The sequence below is a fragment of the Phacochoerus africanus genome, chromosome 4 (genome assembly GCF_016906955.1).
Source record: "Phacochoerus africanus isolate WHEZ1 chromosome 4, ROS_Pafr_v1, whole genome shotgun sequence".
Classification (NCBI taxonomy): domain Eukaryota; kingdom Metazoa; phylum Chordata; class Mammalia; order Artiodactyla; family Suidae; genus Phacochoerus; species Phacochoerus africanus.
The window spans coordinates 5,998,739-6,023,442 of record NC_062547.1 but is presented as its reverse complement, the minus strand read 5'-3'; the positions used below and the strand labels follow the sequence as shown (position 1 = coordinate 6,023,442).

At 53.0% G+C, this 24,704-nt stretch overlaps 2 protein-coding genes and 1 non-coding gene across 5 annotated transcripts; 1 reads left to right on the top strand and 2 right to left on the bottom strand.

Annotated features, from left to right (window-relative positions):
- Positions 1 to 234: 234 nt before the first annotated feature.
- Positions 235 to 2,529, bottom strand: B4GAT1 (beta-1,4-glucuronyltransferase 1). The gene is made up of 2 exons (XM_047775199.1): positions 1,352 to 2,529; positions 235 to 1,110 (listed from the first exon to the last, which is right to left on the bottom strand). The coding sequence occupies exons 1-2, from the start codon at positions 2,405 to 2,407 to the stop codon at positions 919 to 921; spliced, it is 1,248 nt and encodes a 415-aa protein (XP_047631155.1). The 5' UTR covers positions 2,408 to 2,529; the 3' UTR covers positions 235 to 918.
- Positions 2,530 to 2,975: 446 nt separating this feature from the next.
- On the top strand, positions 2,976 to 3,057 carry TRNAS-GCU (transfer RNA serine (anticodon GCU)). The gene has a single exon. It is a non-coding gene; the product is annotated as a tRNA-Ser (tRNA).
- Positions 3,058 to 9,459: 6,402 nt separating this feature from the next.
- SLC29A2 (solute carrier family 29 member 2) lies at positions 9,460 to 18,650 on the bottom strand. 3 transcript variants are annotated; one of them, XM_047775195.1, is made up of 12 exons: positions 18,028 to 18,635; positions 17,696 to 17,777; positions 16,166 to 16,326; positions 15,854 to 15,993; positions 15,316 to 15,450; positions 14,587 to 14,684; positions 14,292 to 14,376; positions 12,891 to 13,027; positions 12,511 to 12,616; positions 12,338 to 12,423; positions 11,398 to 11,597; positions 9,460 to 10,541 (listed from the first exon to the last, which is right to left on the bottom strand). In XM_047775195.1, the coding sequence occupies exons 1-12, from the start codon at positions 18,054 to 18,056 to the stop codon at positions 10,430 to 10,432; spliced, it is 1,371 nt and encodes a 456-aa protein (XP_047631151.1). In that variant the 5' UTR covers positions 18,057 to 18,635; the 3' UTR covers positions 9,460 to 10,429. The 3 variants fall into 3 exon arrangements, with proteins under 3 accessions (XP_047631151.1, XP_047631150.1, XP_047631152.1); XM_047775196.1 differs by having other exon boundaries at positions 10,425 to 10,541; positions 11,398 to 11,593; positions 18,028 to 18,645; XM_047775194.1 differs by having other exon boundaries at positions 11,398 to 11,593; positions 12,511 to 13,027; positions 18,028 to 18,650.
- Positions 18,651 to 24,704: the final 6,054 nt, after the last annotated feature.

Sequence of the window (24,704 nt, the reverse complement as noted above, 5' to 3'; positions counted from 1 at the left end):
TGCTCACAATTGGATAGCTGTGGCGAGGCATGCTGGGATACCGCGGGACGGTTTCCATGGCAACGGACGGACATTCACACAGGCTTTCAGCATGCAGGAAAGGCCCTTGTGCCTTCCTATCTTTGCAGCCCTCGCGTCTGGGTCCACAGTCACCTCCCGGCGGCGCGAAAGGGGAGAACCTGCGACCCGCGGCCCCCACCCCCGCCCGGTTCCGGAGAGTAATGGAGCCAGCTGTAGGTGTGAACACTCATTTATTTACACATTGTAGTCGGTAGGCAAATCACCCAGCCCAGGCTATTCAAGGGTACAGATCTCAGACGCACAGAACCTGCAGAGCCTTCCCTTCTCTAGAGCCCCCGGGACGGAGGCCTAAGACACCAGGAAGTTTCGGCTTCTGCCCAAAAGCTAAGAACTAAATTCAACGCCTTCATCTGATTTCTTTCCAAAAAGCCCATTTTGTTAACTACTCAGACTTCTCAGCTCTGCCTCCATTCATACTTTTTGCTCTCCTACTGCTCACCCACCCAAGATTGTTAATAATAATAACAATAATAATAACAACAATAATAATACTGTAATAATATTAATAATACTTCACATTTGTACGAAGCTTACAGAATGTTTTCACATATAGCATCTCATCTGAGCCTCCCAGCAGTTCTGTGAGGTAGGTATTTTCACCTCCCTTTTACAGACGGGGTAACTGAGGCTCAGAGAGAGAACGGGATTTGCTCAAGGCCACACAGCTAGTTAGTGGTTAAGCTAGGACTTGATCCCAGCACCCCATATTCAAGTCCAGTGTTCAAACACCACAGCTACCACTGTAAAGTGGAGTGACGTTTCTTACCCCAGTCAGGCCTGAGGGGCGGCCTAAGGAGGGAGGAGGCTGAGACTTCTCAGACTAGGGGAAGGAAGGGCTCAGCAGTGACGCGGGGAGTCGGGGTACTTGGCCTTCAACTCCTGCTTGAACTGACGGTAAAGGATCTTATTGTGCTGATTTTCGGCCTCCTTTTGGGGGTGGAATTTCAAAGCTTCTTTGAAGCCCTTATGAACCAGGAAACCTTCGTTCAGCACCTCAAAATCGAATCCTGCCACGTGCAACTCACAAGCCTGTGGAGGGAGAAATAGGTCAGCAAAGTTTGATGAGGTTCCCAGGCCAGAGGCAGACATCGCTGCTCACTCCAGCATGCCCATTCCTCTGGAGGCATCCTGGATCTTTCAGCCATCCAGCCACCTCCTAAACTATGATCCCTCCTGCCTCACTGGCTCCTTTCCATCCAGGGCCACCCACAGCCCCCTGATTTCACCATCCCTCCTGCCCCATTTCCCTTGCCCTCTCCCTTATGAGCACCTGGCTGATGCGATTGAAGCCATACTGCCGAAAGCGCTCGTCGAAAGTGGGCACCTTGCCTCCGGCCACGTAGAATGGCTCCCAGGGGTCCTGCCAGGGCACCACATAGGAAGGCCTCAGCAAGGTCTCTTCTGGCAGGTTGACCCAGCGGGAGTAGTTGGTGGGCGCTTGGCAGGGCGTGCACAGCCCATAATAGAAAGGCCGCACCTCGCCCACCTGGTAGAGCTGCAGCAGCTCGTTTTTGTTAGTGGGCATGCGGCGAGCTCGACGGATCTCAAAGGCGGGCACCACCAGCGCTGTGCCCGCCCACTGCTTGCTCTGATCCAGCATTTCCCGCAGGCCTCTCCACAGCCCCTCGCTGGGCACCATGTCCACGTCGATTACCAGGGCATAGTTGGCCCCCTCACGAGCCAGATTCCTCAACAGGTTATTGGGGTAGGAGACATTGGTGCCCAGTGCATAATTGATCCCGGGCTGGGCTACCCTGGCTAGTTTGTCAAAGACCTCCTGGCAGGACCGCAACAGGGCAAACTCTCCTGGCTCCCGAGGATCGGGCACGGCGGCCTCATAGCGTGAGGGGCACACCAGGTGCATGGCGACCCTGGCGCGCATATCGGGGCAGTGGCTGCTCAGCGCATAGGTCAGCACCGTGGCCAGCTGCGCCTCCTCCTTGGTGGCCGCGAACACCGACACGGAGAGCGGGCCCTCCCAACGCTCCAACAGGCCCGATAGATGCAGCAGGTTGTCCACACTGGCGTGCGTCGCCAGGATCACATCGTTGGGGTCCATGGTGGTCTTCAGTAGGCCCCTGTAGACGCGGTAGTCACCGCTAGCGTCCAGGACGCCTCCGGAGGCCAGCGCGGTGCGGAGCTGCGCCTTGACTTGGTCCACCGACCGCGGGGACGGGGGGAAGAACTCGAAATATTGGTCTTGCTCCTCCTGCCCATGCAGCCCGGACAGCAGCGACAGGTAGAGCAGCTGCAGCATCGCTACCAGCATTAGCGCGGCCAGCAGCAGCTGGTAGAAAGCGCACCGGATGGCGTACGACATCTGCATGGCTTGCGGGACTCGGGGCGCGCAGCAGGGACCACCGGGCCGCAACCTCTGCCGGCAGCCGCAAGCCCGGATTTACCGCAGCCTCCCGAGCGGAGCCGAAATGAGCCGAGGCGAGCCGAGCCCCGCACGCAGCCCCGCCCACTCGCCCGCCAGCGTAGGCCTCCGGGGCGCCAGCTCGCCCCCTGCGCGCCGGGAGGAGCTACTGCATCCTCCGCCCGCGCCCCGCGCTTTTGCAGAGAGGCTGGGAGCCGGCCGCCGCCGCGCGTGTTGGGTTCTCGGGGTCTCGCACCCGCTCCCTCCGGATCAGTGCAGGACCTCCTGGACCAAGCTTGTTTCGAAAGCTTGGCGCGCGCATCCCCCGACTCAGGAAGGGGAAACGCAGAGTTCCGCTGCAACGTGGTGAAGGATGGCGCGGCTTCTCGGCTGCGGCAGGCGGAAAGGAACACAGAAAACCCCTTTCTTTCCCTCCTCTAGGTCTTACGAGATGTGCACTGAGGAACGACTGAAAGGGTGCCGGAAGGTGTGGAGATGAGAGATAAGGGAATGTGGAACCACACACCCTACGTGAGACGAGGTGGCCGAGTGGTTAAGGCGATGGACTGCTAATCCATTGTGCTTTGCACGCGTGGGTTCGAATCCCATCCTCGTCGGTTGGCGTTTTACGCTGGAGGTAACTCTTAATTTTCCACATCCTGCCTGTTTGGAGCAGCAGGTTGAAGAGAACTAAACTGTAGGTGGCACGCAATTCGGCCCAAACCCTTCAATCTTTGTTCACCGTGCCTCTCTGATTATCTCGCACACGAGGTAGCAGAACCTTCTCAGCGGAGGTCAGAGCGTGCTTTTCCTTCACCCTAGAAAGAGGGCCCAGGGTTCAGCGGTACCCAAAAGGCCAGAATCAGAATTCTAACCAATGCCAGATCGGGGACCAATGTATTAGAACTAGAGAAACCCCTTGGAGAAGCTGCCTTCCCTGTCTAAAGCAGTGGAACTTGGTCTTGGCGGTAGTGGTGATGTTTGATCACTTAAATTATTAATCTTTTCGGCGAATTTATTTCTCCTTTCCCCAGCACTTCGACCAGGGTGGAGACCTTGCATGTATCCACACACCTGCCTCACACACACACACACACACACACACACACACACTCTTAAGCAGAAAGCTTCAAATATCCTAACACCAGCCAATGTACACAGAAGGTGCCTGATACGTGTTTGTGGCATGATTGATGCAGGGGCTCTTTAAAAGAGAGGCTGGGGTGGGTGCGAAGGGCAGGTACTGTGTCATAACAGTTGCCACCTCAATCTTGGGAAGGTGCTCTGGGGGGCCTCAAATGTCAGGATAAGGTATTTGCCTGCTGCTCAACGAGGTTAAGCGGAATTGTAGAGTGACCAGGAGACCTCTCTTCTGCAGCCCTAGCTTGTGGAATCTGATGCTATAACCAGGTAGATAGTGTCAAAATTAAATTGCATTGCAAGATATTTAGCCAGTGTCAGAGAATTGCTTGGTTTTGGGAGAAAAAACACCCCAGGCCTCAGAATTGGTGTTAAAATTGTATGTATAGAAATAAAACTGAATTTTGTGTATTGTTCTTGAATCCTGCAACTTAGCCAAATTCATTTATTAGCTTTGTGTGTGTGTATTCTTTAGGATTTTCTGTATGTGTTTATATCATTTGTGATCACAGATTTTTTTTTTTTTTTTTTTTAGCACCGCTCCTGTGGCATACGAAGTTCGCAGGCTAAGGGTCAAATCACAGCCGTAGACGCCGGCCTACCGATAGCCACGCCAGATCTGAGCAGCATCTGGGGACCTACACCACAGCTCACACAAGGCCGGATCCTTTAACCCACTGAGCAGATCCAGGGATTGAACCTGCATCCTCATGGATACCACTCAGGTTCATTACCACTCAGCCACAATGGAAACTCTTTACTTCTTTTTTTAAAATAAATTTTATTGGAGTATAGTTGACTTACAATGTTGTATTAGTTTCAGGTGTACAGCAAAGTGAATCAGTTACACCTATGCATATATCTGGTTCTTTTTTCCCCATATAGGTTATTATGGACTACTAAGTAGATTTCCCTGTGCTATGCAATAGGTCCTTGTTAGTTATCTATTATATATAGAGAGATAGTTTCACTGATTTGGGTGCCTTTTATATCTCTTTCTTTTCAGAGGTGCTCCAGCTAGAACGTCCAGTAGAAAACTGAATAGATGAAATGGTGAAAGCAGGCATCTTTGTCTTAATCTTAGGAGGAAAGCTTCAGTCTGTCATCATTAAGCATGACATTCGTTGTGGATTTTTCATAAACACCCCTTTCCAGATTGAGGAAGTTCTTATTTATTCCTTGTTTGTTAAGCAGTTTTTATCCGGAAAGGATGTGGGATTTTGTCAGATGCTTTTTCTGCATCGAGATGGCCATGCAGTGTTTCCCCTTCATACCATGAGTTGGTGTGTGACCATGATTTGATTTTTGTATGTTGAACCCCCTTGCATTCTAGACAAAATCCTACTTGGTCATGGTGTATAATTCTTTTAATATGTTGCCGGGTTCGGTCTGCTAGGATTTTGTTGAGAAATGTTGCAACTGTATTCATAAGAGATACTGGTTTGTTGTTTGCTTTTCTTGTGATGTCTTCATTTAACTTTGGCATCAGGGTCACATAGAATGAGTTAGGAAATGTTCCCTCCTCTTGTATTTTTTTTGGAAGAGTTTGAGGATTGGTGTCAGTTCTTTAAGTGATGGTGGAATTCTCCTGTGAGGTCATCTGGTCCTGGAATTTCCTTTGTTGGGAAGTTTTTTATTGCTGACCCGGTCTCATTCCTTGTTATATATATGTTCAGATTTTCGATTTCTTCTTGAATTATTTTTGGTAGTTTGCGTGTTTCTTAGAATTTGTCCTTTTCATCCAGGTTTCTCCTTTTTTGGCGTACAATTGTTCATAGTATTAGCTTGTAATCCTTTTTATTTCTGTGTAACCAATAGTAGTGACCCCTTTCATTTGATTTTAGTAATTTAAAATTTTTCTCTTTTTTTATTAGCCTAGTCAAAGTATGTCAATTTTATCCATTGTTCCGAAAAAACTGACTTTTTTTTTCTTTCTTTCTTTCTTTTTTTTTTTAGGGCTGCACTTGGGGCATATGGAGATTCCCAGGCGAGGGGTCAAATCAGAGCTACAGCTGCCAGCCTACACCACAGCCACAGCAATGCAGGATCTGAGCCGAGTCATAGCTCACAGCACACGTGTTGCACAGCTCATGGCAACTGCCAGATCCTTAACCCACTGAGCGAGGCCAGGGATCAAAGCTGCGTCCTCATGGGTTCCTAACCCACTGAGTCACAGCAGGAACTCCCCTTTGTGTGATTTTAATCTTTTAAATTGCAGGAGTTCCCGCCATGGCTCTGTGATTAACAAATCCGACTGGGAACCATGAGGTTGAGGGTACGATCCCTGGCCTCGCTCAGTGGGTTAAGGATCCAGTGTTGCTGTGAGCTGTGGTGTAGGTCGCAGATGCCGCTTGGATCCCACGTTGCTGTGGCTGTGGCACAGGCTGGCGGCTACAGCTCCGATTTGACCCCTAGCCTGGGAACCTCCATATGCTGAGGGAGCGGCCCTAGAAAAGACAAAGAGACAAAAAAAACCCAAAAAAAATTATCACAGGGAGTTCCCTTGTGGCGCAGTGGGTTAAGGATCTGGTGTTGTCATTGCAGCAGCTTGGGTCACTGCTGTGGCAGGGGTTTGATCCTTAGCCTGGGAATTTTCACATACTGCAGGCATAGACAAAAATAAAGTTTAAAAAATTATTGCAGGCATCAACTATACTTTGATGAAATTTTTAAAATGAAAAGAATTATGTTTTGTGGCCTAATATATGATCTGTCCTGGAGAATGTTCCATGTGCCCTTGAGAAAAAAGTATATTCTGCTGTTTTTAGGTAGAGTGTTCTGTGTCTGTCTGTTGGCTTATTTATTTCATAGTTGTTTTCAAGTCTTCTGTTTCCTTGTTGATCTTCTGTCTGGTTGTTCTATCCTTTATTGAAAAGGATTTTTTTTTGTCTTTTTGCCTTTTCTAGGGCCACTCCCGCGGCATATGGGGGTTCCCAGGCTAGGGGTCCAACTGGAGCTGTAGCCACCCGCCTACGCCAGAGCCACAGCAACGTGGGATCCGAGCCGCGTCTGCAACCTACACCACAGCTCATGGCAACGCCGGATCGTTAACCCACTGAGCAAGGGCAGGGATCGAACCCGCAACCTCATGGTTCTTAGTCAGATTCGTTAACCACTGCGCCACGACGGGAACTCCTGAAGAGGATCTTGAAGTCTCTGACTATTACTGTAAAAATGTCTATTTCGCCTTCAATTTTGTCACATTTTCTTCCTATTTTTTAGGACTTTGTCATTAGGTGTGTATATGTTTATAATCACTCTATCTTCTCGACGGATTTATGCTTTTACAGGAACATGTAACATCCTTCTTTGACTCCTAAATGATTTTTTCTTTTTTTTAGGCCTGCACCTGCAGCATATGGAGGTTCCCAGGCTAGGGATCGAATTGGAGCTGTAGCCGCTGGTCTACGCCACAGCCACAGCAACGCAGGACCCCAACCACACCTACACCACAGCTCACGGCGACACTGGATCCTTAACCCCCTAAGCAAGGCCAGGGATCAAACATGCATCTTCATGGTTACTAGTCAGATTCGTTTCTGCTGAGCCACAATGGGAACTCCTCTCATAAATGATTTTTAAATTAAAGCCTATTTTTTTCTTTAATCAGTCTACCCACCCAGCTCTCTTTTGGTTACTGTTTGTACATAATATCTTTTTTCCATCCTTTCACTTTCAACCTGTTTGTGCTTTTGGCTCTAAGGTGAGTTTCTTGTGGATGGCATTTAGTCGAATCATTTTTAAACCCATTCTGACAATCTCTGACTTTTTTTTTTCTTTTCTTTTCAGGGTTGCATGTGTGGCACATGGGAGCTCCCAGTCCAACTGGGGCTGCCAGTGCTGGCCTACATTACAGCCACAGTCACTTGGACTCTGAGCCACGTCCGCGACCTACACCACAGCTCACGGCAACGCCGGATCCTTAACCCACTGAGTGAGGCCAGGGATCGAACCTTTGTCCTCATGGATGCCAGTCAGATTCGTTTCCACTGCGCTACAATGGGAACTTCTAAGTGATCATTTCTAATATCAAAAACTAGCTGCATCTTGATTGGATGGGAAAGCTGGGCTGGGCAAAAACAGGGACGGAGGATAGCGAGGAGGAATTCCAGGCTGTGACATCACAGGGACATCCCAGGGCTGAGTGTTCTCCTTTGGGGCCTGTCCTCCACTGCTCAGCCCAGCCTGGGCTTGCTCCAGATGACAGCAGACCAGCACCCCTGGGGTCCCTGGGAGGGCTGGGGCGGGCAGGTCTAGGGAGCTTTTTGGTAAACTGGACAACAGTCTCCAAAGATGGAGAAGGAGAAGGGGACCTAGGAAGTTTTGAGGTCCTGCCCCACCATCCCAGCCAAAGGGGACAGCGAGGGCTAGGGGTCAGCACAAGGTACCCCCCGGACCACAACCACCGTTTAGTAAAGGTTGGTCTGTCCTCCAGCCCTTTCTCCAGGACTCCCAATGTGAATGAAAGGGCCTGGCTTTGAACCCAGGACTCTGGGTCAGTGCACCTGCACTTACCCACCAAGTTAAAGGGCCTCTGCAGAGGCAGCCACTTTTCTCTCCCCTGTATGCCTCCTCTGCTCTAATCTCCTGTCAGGACTCCTCACCAAGGCCCTTGGTCATTGGTCCCCAGCCCACTGCCCCAGCCTCATCCTCTTCCCGTCCCCTTCCTCACACCCTAGGGGCTGCCCTCACCCCTTCCCCCTGCCACTAGAAGGCCCCGCTGTTCCCTGAATATCCCATGTTATTCCATGTTCTCTGCCCGAGATGCCCCTTCCCGGTGTCAGCCCAGCAAACTCATATTCATCCCTCAAGGCCCAGCTCAGCAGACGCCTCCTCAAGAATGCCTGCCCCAACTTCCCAGTGAGATCAACGGCCCCGTCCTCTGGAGTCTTACTTTGCACATTCTGCAGGGTCCTCACAAGCCCCATCATGGCCCTGGGAGCAGGGACCACAGCTTCCTTGTTTCAGGGTCACCTGACCAGCCAGAACCTGGCCCAGTGAATAATGGTGGAAAAAAAAAAATCAGTCCTCACTTGGGGTTGGCCCTGTGGCTTTATTTCCACTCCCAGGGTCATATCTCGCCTCACTTTCCTTTTTGGTACCTGGCTTCTGAGCAGGGGCCCTGTGCTGGCTCAGCGCCTGGTATATAATAGCTGCTCAGTGAAGGGTCTTGGAAGGCAGGAGGGCATGTGAGCAGAAAGGCTCGTGCCTACAATCGTAATACCCCGTCCCCGCTTTTCTAGGCTGGGCAGGTAGCACAGGTGTGCAGCAAAGGAGGCCTTTCCTCCCTCCCTCTGGAGGACTGGCTGACTGCCTTTCTGAGGCTGCATTTCTTTCCTTTTTTTTTTTTTTCTTTATAGGGCTGCAGGTGCGGCATCTAGAAGCTCCCAGGCTAGGGGTCAAATCAGAGCTATTGCTGCTGGCCCACACCACAGCCGCAGCGACGTGGGATCCAAGCCACATCTGTGATCTACACCACAGCTCACGGCAACGATGGATCCTTAACCCACTGAGTGCGGCCAGGGATTGAACCTGCGTCCTCATGGATACTAGTCAGGTCTTAACCCTCTGAGCCACAACAGGAACTCCTGAGGCTGCCTTTCTGAGAAGGGGGACGCTGGGGAGGCAGAGGATACCAGGAGGGAGGGAGCAGTAATCACGGGGCCAGGCACGCCCAGGAGCACAGGGCCCTTGCAGGCCAGTCCCCCTTGGCTCTCATGTGGTCAAGAGGGTCCAGCACAGGGATGCCCACAAATCCCTGCCTCTCTCAGAGCCTCAGTCATCCCATTCATCAAATGGGTACAGTCATCCCTACCCCACCGCCAGCTCATCAAAGCCAACAGAGCTGAAAGCACCTGGAAACAAAAAGACCCAGTGAGTTCACTGTACAAACGAGGAAGGTTGTTATTAGACCCGGGAGCAGGGTCAGAGGGCAACAACCAGAAAACAGGTGGAACAGGGACTTAGGGCTCTCACCGTGAGCCCCTCGAGGAAAAGGGCAGCAGGCAGTAGACAGGAAGGACAGCACCTACAGGGAGGTGGGGGCTGGGACCGGCTCTGCCCAGAACCAGTCACTTCCCCTGGGACTCCGTTTCCTCACCTGTACAAAAGGGGCGGGGGGGGGCACTGTCCCCTCAGTGAGGCTTCGGTGAGAGAGTGGGTGTAGAAGAGCTTTGCAAACTGTAAAGTGCTGTGCATGCAAGCGGGCTACCTGCAGTTCTGGGACCCAGGCCCAGCTGAGGCCTGGGGAGCGGGCACAGTACATACTGGTGACAAAAACACTGTTTGGGCCCAGGGAGGGTGCTTCGAGCATCCTCAGAGGTCTGCCTCCTGTTGCTTCTCGCCGGTCCCCCCAGCACCCCTGGAATCCTCTCTTCTGGAGTCCAAGAGACTTGGCCATGGGGTTGCTGAGGCCCAGAGAGCAGAGGAGCTCCTGCCCTGGGCTGGCCCCCACTCCCATTCTGAATCCGAGGCCGCAGCCACACCGTTGGCAAGGCCCCACCTGTGGCCTCTGAGCGAGTGGGTTCCTCCCGACGGGGAGGAAGGGCCATGGTCCTCGGCCCTCTTTTCCCAGATCGTCACCCTTTCGGTGACGTCTTAGGCACATCTTGATCATCTGGTGTCCGAGTGGCGGCTCCACTCCCAGGTGAAGGTTGCAATGACAGGTGGCGAATTCGTCCTTGCAGCGCCCCAAGCGGCTGTCAGCCCAGGGAGGAGAGCAGCACGCACCGCCTCTTGACACCCTCAGCCCAAGGGGCTCCAGCCCTGCAGAGGCTCGAGCGCAGCCTGCCATTCCCCCGGCTCTGCGTCTCAGCTCCAAAGAGAGATGCTGGGAGGCCCTCGACACCATCAGAGCAGCGCCTTGAAGAGGAAGGAGAGGGAGGCCCCACAGGAGAGCCCCAGGGCCAGGAAGAAGGTCATCAGGGTCCCGGCCACCTCGCGCTCCTGTGGCAGCACCTGCCTAGAACACACAGGAGCAGGAGCGCTCAGAACATGTCAGGCCAAACCTTAGAAGATGCCCTCTGCCCTCCTTCCAGCAGGACGCCTGCGTTTTAGTCTGGGCCGGCGCCCAGCCTCTGGGTCACTGGCATTAGGCCCGCCTCTGGGCTTCAGTCTTCTCATCTGGAAAATGGGGCCACAGGCCAAGGACATCTCTCATGCCCTGCAGTCTAGATGCCTTCCTGCTGGACAACACGTCCCCGGCCTGGGCCTCCCTGTTCCCCTTTACTCTCCCTGGATTCTCAACTCTGTTGTCCCCAGAGTAAATAGCCCATGAACCCTGCTTTTGATCAAAATCTGAGCGTGAGTTCCCATCGTGGCTCAGCGGGTTAAGAACCCAACTAGTATCCATGAGGATGCAGGTTTGATCCCTGGCCTCGCACAGTGGGTTAAGGTGACTTGACCCCTAGCCAGGAACTTCCATATACCACAGGAGAGGCCCTAAAAAACAAAAAAACAAAAAAAACAAAACATCCTCAGCTTCTCTATAACAGAATTTGAGGAGTAGCTGGGCTCTGAGGAATGATAGTCCAGCCTATTTAGTTCACAGCTGGGGAAACTGAGGACCAGGCAGGAGACCCCCAGTATCTGGGCTACTCTGTCGGGCAGGAACCTTTCCACCCACGCCCTCCCCCAGGCTCCTGGCCAAGGGCCAGCTCGGCAGTTAAGACCTGATCTGACAGGTGGCACCAGTGAGGCCTGGAGAGAGCCAGGGCTGGGCTGGCTGGAAGCCTAACCTTCTCGGGCTGTCCCCCTTCACAGAGTAGCCCACCTCCCAATTCCCGGGCCCTCCACACTGCCCCCCCCCACCCCCAGACCTGGGCGCCAGGCACATGGTGAGGGACACCAGATAACCATTTGACACGGCGAAAAGCAGCATGAAAGTGACGAAGTAGGCGTCCTGTGGGAAGAGGATGGGCAGCCGGGATCTCTCTGGCACATGGCACAGCATGAAGAGTGGCACGAACAGGACTCGCAGGCAGACCAGCAGGGGCAGCAGCCGGCTGTCCTCATCTGGCTGTGCGGAAGGTTGGGGTGAGGGTGGTCCCTGGGAGCAGGGGCTCTGCTCCGGGGGCGCCCCACACAGACTCAGCTCTCACTTCCCCTCACCTGCCCTCTGTGAGCCAGTGAGGACGCCCGCCCTGGGCCTCTCTCTGGAGAGCGGGTGGCTGGGCCAGGGGCCCCCAGCCATCCAGAGGGCTCGGGACTAGCCTCTGCCTCCCCTGACCTCCAGCTCATACTTTTCAGGACAGGGCTAGAAGAACCAGTTCGGTCTCCAAACGTGGTTACTCTGAGCACCCATGGGGGCTCCACAGACCCCTTTTGGGGCAGATGGGATGGGAAACTGGGGATCCAGGCCTCGCCCTGGCTGGGATCAGAGCAGCTACTCTGACTGACTTTATTTGTTGTGTGTCCTTGGAAGATTTCATCTAGAGCAGCAGCGTCTTGGCTAAAAGCAATCCAAATCCTAGGAAGTTTGTCCAGTCTCTCACATGAGGCAGGACCGTCTCTAAGGACCGGGGGCTGGGTCCTCAGCTGGATGCTGGGGACATGGCTCAACTGGACAAGGCTTCCGCTTTCACGGAGTTCATAGTCCAAGCCCCGGCTTGCATACCTCCAGGGGCCAGGTGCCCACTGCCACCCGACTGGTCCCAGACCAGTGGGACTGTTGGAAAGTCACCTTTCTGTGCTCCGACACCCTCGGATCCCTAGCTCCTCCCTAAAACCACCAGATCACCCCAGCCTAGGTGTGCTCACCCACAGGAAGTAAGAGGTCAGGCTCCGTCCCAGGCAGTCCATGACGTTGAAGAGAAGGAAGCAGCAGATGGGGTTGAAGAACTGACCTGGGAGGGAGAAGGGGCTCAACCCGGTCCCGACCCCCCCCCCCACCCCCGCCGGTGCCCTGTCCTCTTCTGCTTCCTGGCACTCACTCCACTTCCCAGGACCAGTGGAGCTGGTCACCATGGCAGTGATGGCAGGGAAGACGGACAGGGTGACTGCGAAGACCAACACAAGGCATAGCGCCGTCCGCCAGATCTGGGAGCCAGAGGCAAGGGTGTGAGCCAGCGGGACAGATCCAGAGCCCCACGTGCAGCCCCAACCCTCCCGCCCAAGCCCCGGCCTGGGAGCAGGACACCAGGGCCTGGCCCAGCATGTCCCTGATCCTGCATGATCCTGTCACCTTAGGGTGGACAAGGGGAGTCCTAAGGCCCCAGTCTAATCTGAGAGTCTCTGGGGAAGGCTGGAGAGAGCAGCCCTCTCTTCCCCAGGGATGTGGGGGCAGGGAAGGCAGGGCTCTATCAAGCCAAACCTTCCGGAAGACAATGAAAACCGAAAGTGTTCCTGGCTTCTGGGGTTCCTCTGGCTCCATCTCTGGCTCCTTTTCAGGGTCAAGATCCAGAGGCAGGGCTGCCTTCTGGGGGCTGTTGGGAATTTCGTTCTTCTCATCTGGGACAAGAGGAAAGGGCGGGGTCATGCCTGGGACCCATGCCTGTGAAAACCAGACAATTGAAACAAGTGACACCTTCCCCCTCTGCACCCCTGCCCCCCGCCAGCCCAGGGTGCAGGCAAAGAGAATTAGCAACGGGAATATGCTTAGCTACTATATTTATTTATTTATTTTTATTTATTTTTGCTCTTTTAGGGCCGCACCCAAGGCATATGGAGGTTCCCAGGCTAGGGGTCAAATCAGAGCTACAGCTGCCAGCCTACACCACAGCTCACAGCAATGCTGGATCCTCAATCCACTGAGCAAGGCCAGGGATTGAACCTACATCCTCATGGATCCTAGTTGGGTTCATTAACTGCTGAACTCCCTTAGCTACTATTTATTAAGCAGCACATGTGCCAGGCAGAGCTGAGCAACTTAGATGGATAATCTCAGTGTCACTGCTCTACAGATAAAGAAACTGAGGCTCAGAGAGGTTGCCTGGCTTGAATAAGGTCACACAGCTTGGGTGTTATGAAGTTAGGATTCAAACGCAGATGCACTTGGATCTAGAACTTGCAAGCCTGAAGCTCTACTGAGCTCCCCCCCTCATTTTATTTTATTTTTTCTTTTTTTAGCTGCCCTTCGACATATGGAGTTCCCTGGCCAGGGATCAGATGGAAGCCGTAGTTGTGACCTAAGCCAATGTTGCGGCAATGCCAGATCCTTAACCCACTGTACAGGGCCGGGGATTGAACCTGTGTCCCAGTGCTCCTGAGACGCCAACGATCCCATTGTGCCACAGCAGGAACTCCATTCCCCACCCCCACCTCCATTTTAAAGAGGAGGAAACTAAGGCCCAAAGGGTAACAGGTATGATTTTTTTTTTCTTTTTTGTCTTTTCAGGGCCACACCCAAGGCACATGGAAGTTCCCAGGCTAGGGGTCCAACCTGAGCTGTAATTGCCGGCCTGCGCCACAACCAGAGCAACTCGGGATCTGGGCCACATCTGTGACCTACACCACAGCTCACAGCAACGGTGGGTCCTTAACCCACTGAGTGAGGCCAAGGATCCAACCCATGTCCTCATAGACACTCGTCGGATTCGTTACCGCTGAGCCATGATGGGAACTCCAACAGGAATGATTTTAATCCCACTGGCTTCCTTTCATGATCTGCCTCTGCGCACACAGACTGCTGGGGGCACAGCTGAAGTCCTCCCCCGTGGAGGTGGCTCTAGCCCCCTCTGGGTCCTCCAGCTCCCCAGCAGGCTCCCAGGCTTACCAGACTGGAGGAGCTCAGCTTTGGTCTCCAGCTCCTGACGTTGCACCTGCGATGGATTCTTGGCCAGGTAGTAGCGGGCAAACTTCTGCAGAAGGAAAGCGTTGTCCCTGCCTGGCTTGGCTGGATCCCTCCCCACCCTGTTGGCTTAGAGGCTGGGGTCCCCCAGTGGCTGACTCCTCCGGGGATCAGGACTGGGCCCGGGTCCCCTCTGCCTCCTTTGGCCGCTCTCGGGGCCTCAGCCTCGAGGCTGTATATGATGCTCTCCAGTGGGCCTTGAGCCCAACACCAGGCTCACCAGGTGGGGCAGGCTCAGGTAACACACGATGGACATGAGGATGCCCACACAGGGCGTGATGAAGTACCCCAGGGCAGAGGTCTGGGCATCCACGCCACCTGCGCAGAAACCTCAGCTGCAGAAGGGAGGTGGCTGGTCCACCAGCTCCCGCAGGGCTCCCGACTCTTGTCCTACTTCACAGTAATGCACATCTCAGATTCACCTCCTGGCCTCTCCCACTCCTCCCACTGACAAATGCAGGTCTCTCGTGCAGGGGGCCCTAGCCCAGCCCTTCCCGTCTCCCTTCCCTGTGTGTCGTTTTTGTTGAGCACCTGCTATGTGTCCTTATTACTCCATGCTCCTGACTGAGCACAGATCTACAAGCATCCCTTGGGTGGGAAAACCATTGCAAATAAGTGCCTTGTCCAATGCCCCCTGCTAGGCGGCAGCAGAACCGGGATTGGAACCCAAGTCTATCTGAATGCCAAAGCTGTCCCCTCTGCTGCCACATGCCAGTGTTGGCCTCAGGAATCCTGCCCTGGGTCCCAAGTTACCTCAGGCCTTGTCTAGTCACCCTCTCCTCATCAATCTCGAGACCCCCACTCCCCACCCCCAGTCCCCAGCTCTCCCATCATCCCGTCACCTCTGTCTCCAGCAGAGCCCAAGGCATCTCACTCTTGGCACACTCTCTCTCTGCTTCCCAGAATCCCAGAGGCCACCCCTGCCCTCCAGCCACCCAGGTCGACTCACTGGCCATGGACATGAGCATTGCAAGGGCGGCGAAGATCCCAGCCAGGCCCTGGCCACTGAGGAAGAGGGTGCTGTACGTGGAAGGCATGGTGCCCAGTTGCCCGAAGAGACTGCCCTGCAGAACTGCGCCAAAGGCTGTGGAGGGACAGGATTGGAGGCCGCTGCTCAACCAGGCAGACCTCGGGGGGCTCCCTGGAGGAGGTGATGGCAGTGGGCACAGGGGACTCTGGACTAGGCTGGGTAGACGGGAGGCACTGGGCCCTCTGGTGCAACAGTCCACATTCGTTTGGGTGAGAGCTTCATCCCAAAGTGCAGCCCTAGGTGGGAGGGGCTGGCGGCCAGAAGTCTTGCCCTCAAGTCACTGTGGGACTTGGGACAAGTGACTTTTCCCCTCCTCTGGGCCTCAGCTTCTCATCAGGGACACGGGTGATGCGTCTACTGCCTTCCCTTCTTGGATATGTCAGGTCCTTTCAGTTGCAAAGGAGAGGCTGGGCTGAAACCCTGGAGGGCTGAGTGGGGAGGTGGCAGGGGTGCTCACAGTTGATGAACCAGACAGAGGCCATGGTGATGGAGAAGAAGGGCCCGGGGCTCATGTCCACCTTGACCAACACCGCCGTCAGGATAAAGAGCAGCAGGATGATCAGCAGGCTGCCCAGAATCCGCACCGTCTCAGGGACGCTGCTCAGAAGGAGGGGCAGAGTGGGCATGGCTGGGCCCCAAGCCAGGCAAGGGGAGGCGGGCGAGAGCTTCATCCCAGGACTGGACACTGGGGAGTGGGGAGAGGTTCGGGGCAGGGGAAGGACAAGAGAGGGATGGCCTGGGACAGAGCCCAGGGGGCAGGGCTTCTCACCACTGGTACAGGAAGGAGTTGAGGAGCGTGAAGAGCAGCAGGGGCAGCTGGGACAGCAATGTCACCCAGTTGTTGAAGTTGAAGGTATCAGCAGGGTTCGTGTGGTTGGTGCCCAGGGTCTTGGCGGTGCTGTTGGCCCCCGCCAGCCGCCCTTGGAAGTACTGCCAGGATGCCAGGGGAGTGGGGTACAGGGTCACCCTACAAGCTACCCTCAGGGAACCCTCCAGCCCTCTGCCTCACCCCATGCTTGTGATTGCTCTGTTAACTTCTGTGGGTCTGTCTGTCCTTGAACTCTCCCTGGCACCTGGCGCCTGGCACACAGTTGGAGCTCGATGAAAGTGCACTGCATTGCCGTCTGGGATAGAGCCCAGGCCTCAAGGACCCCGAACTTGCTCTATCTTTGGATCACCCCTCCTCTCCCACGCCCCCACCCCGACTCCTGCAGCAGCGAAGAGACTCCTGGGTATTTATGGAGCTCCTATCCTAAGCCAGGCTCTGGCCTAGGTGCTGACCAAGGGCTTTCTCTCTGGAACGCTTATCCTGCCAGGCCTGTTTAACTCCTCCTGGCTCCTCCCCACCCATGGCTCCCTGCTGCCTGCAGGGCAAAGCCCCAAGGTTTTGGAACAGCATTGGAGCCCTTTAGAACCAGACCCCAGCCTCCCTTTTGTGCCCCATTTCCTCCTCCGTCCTGCTAACCTCCCGGCACCCCACGCTCTGGCCCTTTCTCTGAACAGGTTGGCATACTCCGGCCTCAAGGCTGCCATCTCTACCAGGAATGCCCTCCCGCCTCTTACCACTCCAACCCCCCCCAACGCAAATGCCCTGTTGACCCTTCTCCTAAGTTACAAATCAGCTCTTCTATTAAGCAGAAGGAATCGCCCCCTCCCCGGGGGACACGGGACTCTGCTCCAGGCCTGGGATGGCATATGCCATGTCACATTAGTGGTATTTCTTTGGCACCCAACTTGCTCTCAGGATCATGGGCTGATTCGTCTTTGGGTCTCTAGGGCCCAGCACAGAGCTGGGCACTGAAGAGGCATCTGGAAAGTTGGTGCAGTTAATATATATGAACAACTCCAGTCCCAAAGAGAACACAAGCCCACATGCCTGCCTTCTCTCGAGGGAACGCAAGTTCGGTGAGGATAAACCCTCCTCTATTTCCTCCTGTACCCCTGGTGCTAAGAACTCTGACATTGACTATTTGTTGGATGAATGAATGTAATTCATGGTATTTCAAAGAAAACCAAAGGCCTGGATAACCCGCTTTTGGAGTGACTAGCCCGGGAATAATGACAAACAGCAGAGGTAGATGGGTAGCTCCTTGTTTGTTCCCCCCGGAGCTGCTGGCCTTGCCCTTTAGGATCTGAGCATCCCTGAAAGCTTGGTCTTCCTAGCCCCCTCCACTCAGTGAGGCTCCCTGTTTCAGGGGACACACAGCCATAATGAGGAATGAAAGGGGACCTGGTGGGAAAAGGCAACTGGGCGGGATGGATGTGGCCGTGGGGTCATCACTCCAACCCTGAGTCTCACCGGGATGGCTGTGATGAAGAAGTTCCATGGAAGGAGGGTGCCCAGCCCCAGGATAAAGAAGCTGATCCCGACCAGGTGGTAGCTGTGAGGATCAGTCAGAAGGTCACCGGGAGGACGTCCAGCTTTGGCCGCCCCTCCCGCCTCCCAGGCCGGCTCCTTCGGAGAGCGAACTACAGCCCCCATCACGCGGGCTCAGGCACGCGAGGGAGGCGGCTGATGGGAATTGTAGTTCCAACTGGCTACTTTGCGCTTTGGAGCGCCCAAAGGGAGCTGGGCTGCGTGGCCCTCGACCACCGGATCCCCATACGCACCCCACCCGGTCCCCAACTCGCCTGTCCTGCGGAGCGTCTCTTCTAGCCATGGCCGCCCAGCGGGATGCGCCCGGATGGGAGAAGATGAGGAAGCCGCACCTGCACCTGCGCTGGAGCCCGTGGGCCGAGCGGGGAACCCGGGAGGCTGGGTCTCGCCGGCGATGGTCAGGGGAAGGGCGGGGGGGTCTGGTCTCCCCAGATCTGGGGCGGGTCGGGGAAGGCAGGAGTCCAGCCGGGAGTCCCCTGCGGATTTCGGCTGATCTCACGCTCCGCAGGCTCGGATCTCGGCCCCGCCCCCGGGGCGGGGACAGAGGGTCCCACCGCCCCTCCCGGCCTCCAGGCCAGGGACTCCAGATTCCCGGGTCGGACCCCTGCTCGACCTCGAGGTCCCCGGACCCCACCGCCCACCGCGCTGTCCCAGAGGCGCTGAGCGGGGAAGGTTCCCCCGCCGCCTCCCTTTTCCGCTGGCGCCTGGCCGGGACCACTGCAGGCGGGGCGGAGGGAGGCAGTGGCAGAGGTGGCCCCCTCCCCCGCGGAGTGCTGTGGAGCGGACCTGGCGCCCTGCTCTCCCGGCTCCGCGAACTCCGGGGTGATGCGCTGGCGGTGCTAGCGCCCCCTAACGTGGGAGACCACCAAGGGACCCGCTCGCCGCTCGCCGCGCGCCGCTGGAGCCCCGGCCGAGGGTGTAACCCAAGCCCGGCCAGCGCCAGGGGAAGCCAGAGAGACCGTCTGTCGCCAGCGATCCTGGCAGGCTGCACCGAGCGGGGTCCACCGGGAGGCAGAAGAGAAGGCCAGCTGGCAGTGCTGGCAGAGACCCGGGCAGGTCCGGAAGACAGACGGACAGACGGACCCCTCTCCAGCGGGTGCCTAGGGAAGCCCTGGGCCTTTGGGGAGAAGAGGGGCTGGCGGAGCCCCTCCGGGATGTCCAAGAGGGCTTCCCGGTGGCGGTGTGGCTGAGCCCTGGAGCAATGAGAGGCTAAGCAAAGGCTCCGGAAGGAAGGGTGACCCAGGTGCGCTCTCTAGCCTCGCCTGGTGCCCTCCCACACCACCCCTTAAAAAAATACTTTCGGGAGTTCCCGTCGTGGCGCAGTGGTTAACGAATCCGACTAGGAACCATGAGGTTGCGGGTTCGGTCCCTGCCCTTGCTCAGTGGGGTGACGATCCGGCGTTGCCGTGAGCTGTGGTGTAGGTTGCAGACGCGGCTCGGATCCTGCGTTGCTGTGGCTCTGGCGTAGGCCGGTGGCTGCAGCTCCTATTCGACTACTAGCCTGGAAACCTCCATATGCCGCGGGAGCGGCCCAAAGAAATAGCAAAAAGCCAAAAAAAAAAAACTTTCGGTGGTCCCACGTCACATCGTATTAAACATTAAGATGCACACATCTCTTTTTTTTTTTTTTCCTTTTTAGGGTTGCGCCCGCGGCGTATGGAAGTTTCCAGGCTAGAAATCAAATCCGAGCGACAGCTGCCAGCCTACGCCACAGTCACAGCAACGCTGGATCCGAGCCGCCTCGGCGACCTACACCACAGCTCACGGCAACTCAGGATCGTTAACCCACTGAGCAAAGCCAGGGGTCGAACCTGCATCCTCATGGATACCAGTGGGGTTCGTAACCCGCTGAGCCACAACGGGAACTCCCCTCCTCCCACTTTTTTTCCGTGAAAAACTTTGAAAAGATGACCTACCATTGCACTTTTGAAATTAATTTATATTAATTGACATAATTTACGAGTGAGTTTGTTTTCTCTGCAATCGCCCTGAGTATGAAGGATGCTGGAGAAGGGAAAGACCTTAAATCACAAATTTTCATATAAGTAATGACATTTTATGGCCATTTCCAGGTTACTTGTGTTGTTTTTCCCCAGCCGACTGAGTCTGTGAAGCCAAGGCTGGTTACCTGGCTTAGTGTTTATTGCCAATATCTAGTGCTGCTGGTACATAGACAGGTGCTTGATTATTCTTTGGTTAATAAATGGATTGCAATCATATACAATTGATTTTAGGGAGACCAGCAAAAGCCTTAAATTACAGTGAAGGAGAAAGTTATTCTGTCTTCCACTGGCTTTCAAGACTTTGGAATATAATGAGGGGGAAAGTCTCAGTTCCGATGCTAATATGTTTCTAACACCTGCTTATCAATCTCTCGCTCTCTGGTCTGCACCCTCGGCATGCATAGGTTTATGGGCCAGGGATTGAACCCACGCCACAGCAGTGACAATGTGGGATCCTTAACCTGCTAGGCCACCAGAGAATTTCTCTCTCTCTCTCTCTCTCTCTCTCTCTCTCTCTCTCTCACACACACACACACACACACACACACACACACACACACACACACACGAACGCACGCACACACGCACACACAGAACTAGCCTCAGGGTTTCTGCTGACACTTTTATCTAAATAGAGGTTAATAGCTCTTATGTTCCTTCTGTTTTTATAGTTGCTTTATTTTTAGCACTGCTTATGCTGGTTTCCTATTTCTTATAATACACACTTTTCTTTGAAAATAAATTTATTTATACATTTAATATGAATTAAATTTATTTATGAAACAAGAGTCATTTAAAGAAAATAAATGGGACTGCAGGTGGGGCACAGCTGTGACACAGGTTTCAAAGGAAGGACGTGAGAAACACTGCGTTTGTCATTCAGTGAGTGAAAAGAATGAAGGCATTTCACCCAGAGAAGAGCCTGTACCAAGGTCAGGGACATGAGAATGCCAACACGTTCTGGGACATACAAATAGATCCCTTTGGCAGGCACAGTGGGAGGAGGGGACAGAGCCTCTGCAAAAGCCGGTCTGGTTATGACAGGCCTCAGGGCTGCATAAGGAGAGTAGCTTTCATTTTAACAGGTGGGCTCTCACTGCCATCAGACTCCATCTTCTTTCTTTTTGCCACCCTGGGGGCATATGGAGTTCCCGGGCCAGGGATCAGATTCAAGCCACAGCTGTGACCTACCAATGCCGGATGGACCCTTTAACATGCTGTACCCAGCTGGGGATCGAAAGTGCATCCTGGAGCTTCAGAGACACCTTCCATCCCGTTGCACCACTGTGGGAATTTTCAGATTCATTTTTTTTCTTCTTCTTTTTAGGACCACACCTACACAGCTGCTGCATATGGAAGTTCCCGGGCTACGGGTCGAATTGGAGCTGCAGCAGCTCACCTCGTGGATACTAGTTGGGTTCCTTACCGAGCCACAATGGGAACCCTTCAGTCATCCTTCTAATAGCAAATATTTTGTTACTATCCTGCAATGAAATTCATCTATAATAAAACCTATCTATATACACACAAAAATGAATATCAATAAAATATCCTAGGAGTTCCCACTGTGGGTTAAGTATAAGACATAGAGGATGTGGGCTCACTCTCTAGCCTTGCTCAGTGGGTTAGTGAGCAAGTGGGTGTTGCCAGCAAGCTGGGGCGGAGGTCACAGATGCTGCTTCAACCCAGCTGCAGCTCCGATTCAACCCTTAGCCCAGAAACTTCCATATGCCACAGCTGCTGCCCAGGATAAAGAAAAGTATCTAATGATAAAATATGTGTTTGACTATGTTAGCAACCAGGCACAGTGAAGCAGGTGGATGCCGGCCCCTCTGCGAACACAATGGCTATGACGGCACACAGTTCAGGCAAAGCAGCTGCTCAGGCACCTCTAGTTGCTGGTGGTGATGTGGTTTTCCAAATGAGGCAAAGTTCCAAATGATACAAAGTATAGCTGTCCCTCTGCATAGAGAGTAGCTGTGTTATTGATAAACACTGTGTAGGAGTTCCCATTGTGGCTCAGCGGCTGGACCCGTATCCTTGAGCATCCCTGGCCTCCTTAAGCTGGTTAAGGATCCAGCGTTTTGGGGAGCTTCAGTGTAAATTGCACACGTGGCTTGTTCTGGTGTAGGCCAGCCCCTGCAGCTCTGATTGGACTTGCAGCTTGGGAACTTCCATATGCCACCCGTGCTGACCCTAAAAAGAAAAAAGAAAAAGCCAAAAAAAAAAAAAGCTGTGTATATTTCAAACCTTACAAATAATACATTGTGTCTATATGTGAAGTAGCGTTAGAGTGTAGGCCTAGAAGATTATCAACAGAGTTTTAATTTTTGGGGTTTTTTTGTCTTTAGTCTTTTTAGGACCGCATCTGCAGCATATGGAGGTTCCCAGGCTAGGGGTCTAATTGGAGCTACAGCTGCCGGCCTATACCACAGCCACAGAAACACCAGATCTGAGCCGAGTCTGCGACCTACACGCTCACAACAATGCCAGATTCTTAACCTACTGAGCGAGGCCAGGGATCAAACCTGCAACCTCATGGTTTGTGGTTTTATTCGTTTCTGCTGCACCACGACAGGAACTCCAGGGTTTGTTTGTTTGTTTTTTCTTTTCTTTTCTTTTTTTTGTCTTTTTTTTGTCTTGTCTAGGGCTGCACTCGCAGCATATGGAGGTTCCCAGGCTAGGAGTCCAATCAGAGCTGTAGCCGCCAGCCTATACCACAGCCACAATGTCAGATCTGAACCAAGTTTGCGACCTACACTACAGCTCATGGCAGCACCGGATCCTTAACCCACTGAGTAAGGTCAGGGATCGAACCCTCAACCTCATGGTTCCTAGTCAGATTCGTTAACCACTGAGCCACGACGGGAACTCCGGAACTCCAGTTTTAATTTTTAAAAATTAATTAATATATTTTGGCCACACCCATGGCATGAGAAAGTTCGAGGGCCAGGGGAGCCCCAGCAGTGACAGAAGCCACAGCAGGGTAATGCTGGATCCTTAACCAGCTGAGCCAGCAGGGAACTAACTCCTCACATGGTTTTTAAAAATAAAAAAAGGGATTTTCCCTTGTGGAATGGTGGAAAGGAATCCAACTGGCATTCACGGGGGTCCAGTTTTGATCCCAGGCCTGCTCAGTGGGTTAAGGATCTGGTGTTGCTGTGAGCTGTGGTGTAGGTCACAGACTGCAGCTTGGATCCTAAGTTGCTGAGGCTGTGGTGTAGGCCAGCAGCTGTAGCTCCGATTTGACCCCTAGCCTGGAAACCTTCATATGCCGCAGGTGCAGCCCTAAGAAGAAAAAAGAAAAGAAAAGAAAAAGAAATAATAGATTTTATTTTTAGTACAGTTTTATATCTTTTGAGCAGATAGTACATATACTCACACTGTTACTAACATCTTGTATTAGCGGTACGTTTGTTGTAATTGATGAACCAATATTGATATGTCATTACTAACTATAGTTCATACTTTACATCAAGATGCACTCTTTGTGTTCTACAGTCTATGAGGTTTTTGGGTTTTTTTTTGTATTTTTAGGTTTGCATCCACGGCATATGGAGATTCCCAGGCTAGGGGTCCAACCGGAGCTGTAGCTGCTGGTCTGTGCCACAGCCACAGAAACACCAGATCTGAGCCGCGTCTGCGGCCTACACCACAGCTCACGGCAACACCAGATCCTTAGGCCACTGAGCAAGGCCAGGGATCAAATCCGGTCCTCATGGATACTAGTCAGGTTCGTTAACCACTGAGCCACGATGGGATCTCCCAGTCTATGGGTTTTGCTAAGTGTATAATGTCATGTACCCACCATTACAGTTTTGTGCAGAATAGTTTCACCGCCCTAAAAATTCTCCTGCTTTGCCTATATTCACCCCCAACCCCATTCTCCAAACCCCTGGCAACCACTCTTCTCTTTATTGTCAATATCGTTTTGCCTTTTCTGAAATGTCACATAGTTAGAATCATAGAGCATGTGGTCTTTTTCAGACCGGTTTCTTCCACGTAGCAATATGCACTTAAGTTTCCTCGAGTATGTTTGTGACTCAGGAGCTCATTTCTTTTTAGCACTGAATAATATTACATTTTCTGGATTTTCACAGTTTATCCACTCACCTATTCCAGGATATCTTGGTTGTCTCCAGTGTTTGGTGATGGCAAATAAAGCTTCTATAGACATTCAGGTGCAGGTTTTGTGTGGACACAAGTCTTCAGCTCCATTGGGTAAATACCCAGAAGCACAATTGCTGGGTCACATGGTGAAACGAAGTTTAGTTTTGTAGGAAACTGCCAAACTGTCTGCCAAGTGGCTGAACCATTTCGCATCCTTGCCAGCAATGAGTGAGCGTTCCTGTTGCTCTGTATCCTTGTTGGCATTTGATGTTGTCAGTGTTTTAGACTGTAGCCATCTCAGGGGGTATGCAGTGTATCTTGTTTTAATTTGCAATTCTCTGATGACATGTTATGATGAGCCTCTTTTCATATGTTTATTTGCCATCTGTAGATCCTCTTTGGTGAGTTCTGTTTAGGTTTGTTGTTTGTTCAGATCTTTTGCCCACTTTTGAAATTTTTGTTTTGTTTTGTTTTCTTATTGTTGATTTTTGAGAGTTTTTTTTTTTTTTGGTGTGTGTGTGTGTATGCGTTTTGGATACAAGTCCTTTATCAGATATGCGTTTTGCCAATGTTTTCTCCCAATCTCTGGCTTCTCTCTTCATTCTCTCAACAATTCCTTTCACGTTGCAGAAGTTTTTCATTTTGATGAAGTTCACCTTATCAACTTTTTTCTTTCATGGGTCATTCCTTTGGTGTGGTATCTAAATGCTTTTGGCAAGCCCAAATCACCTAGCTTTTTTCCTATGTAATCTTCTAGAAGTTTCATCGCTTTGTATTTTACATTCTGGTCTAAGATTTATTTTGAACTAATTTCTATG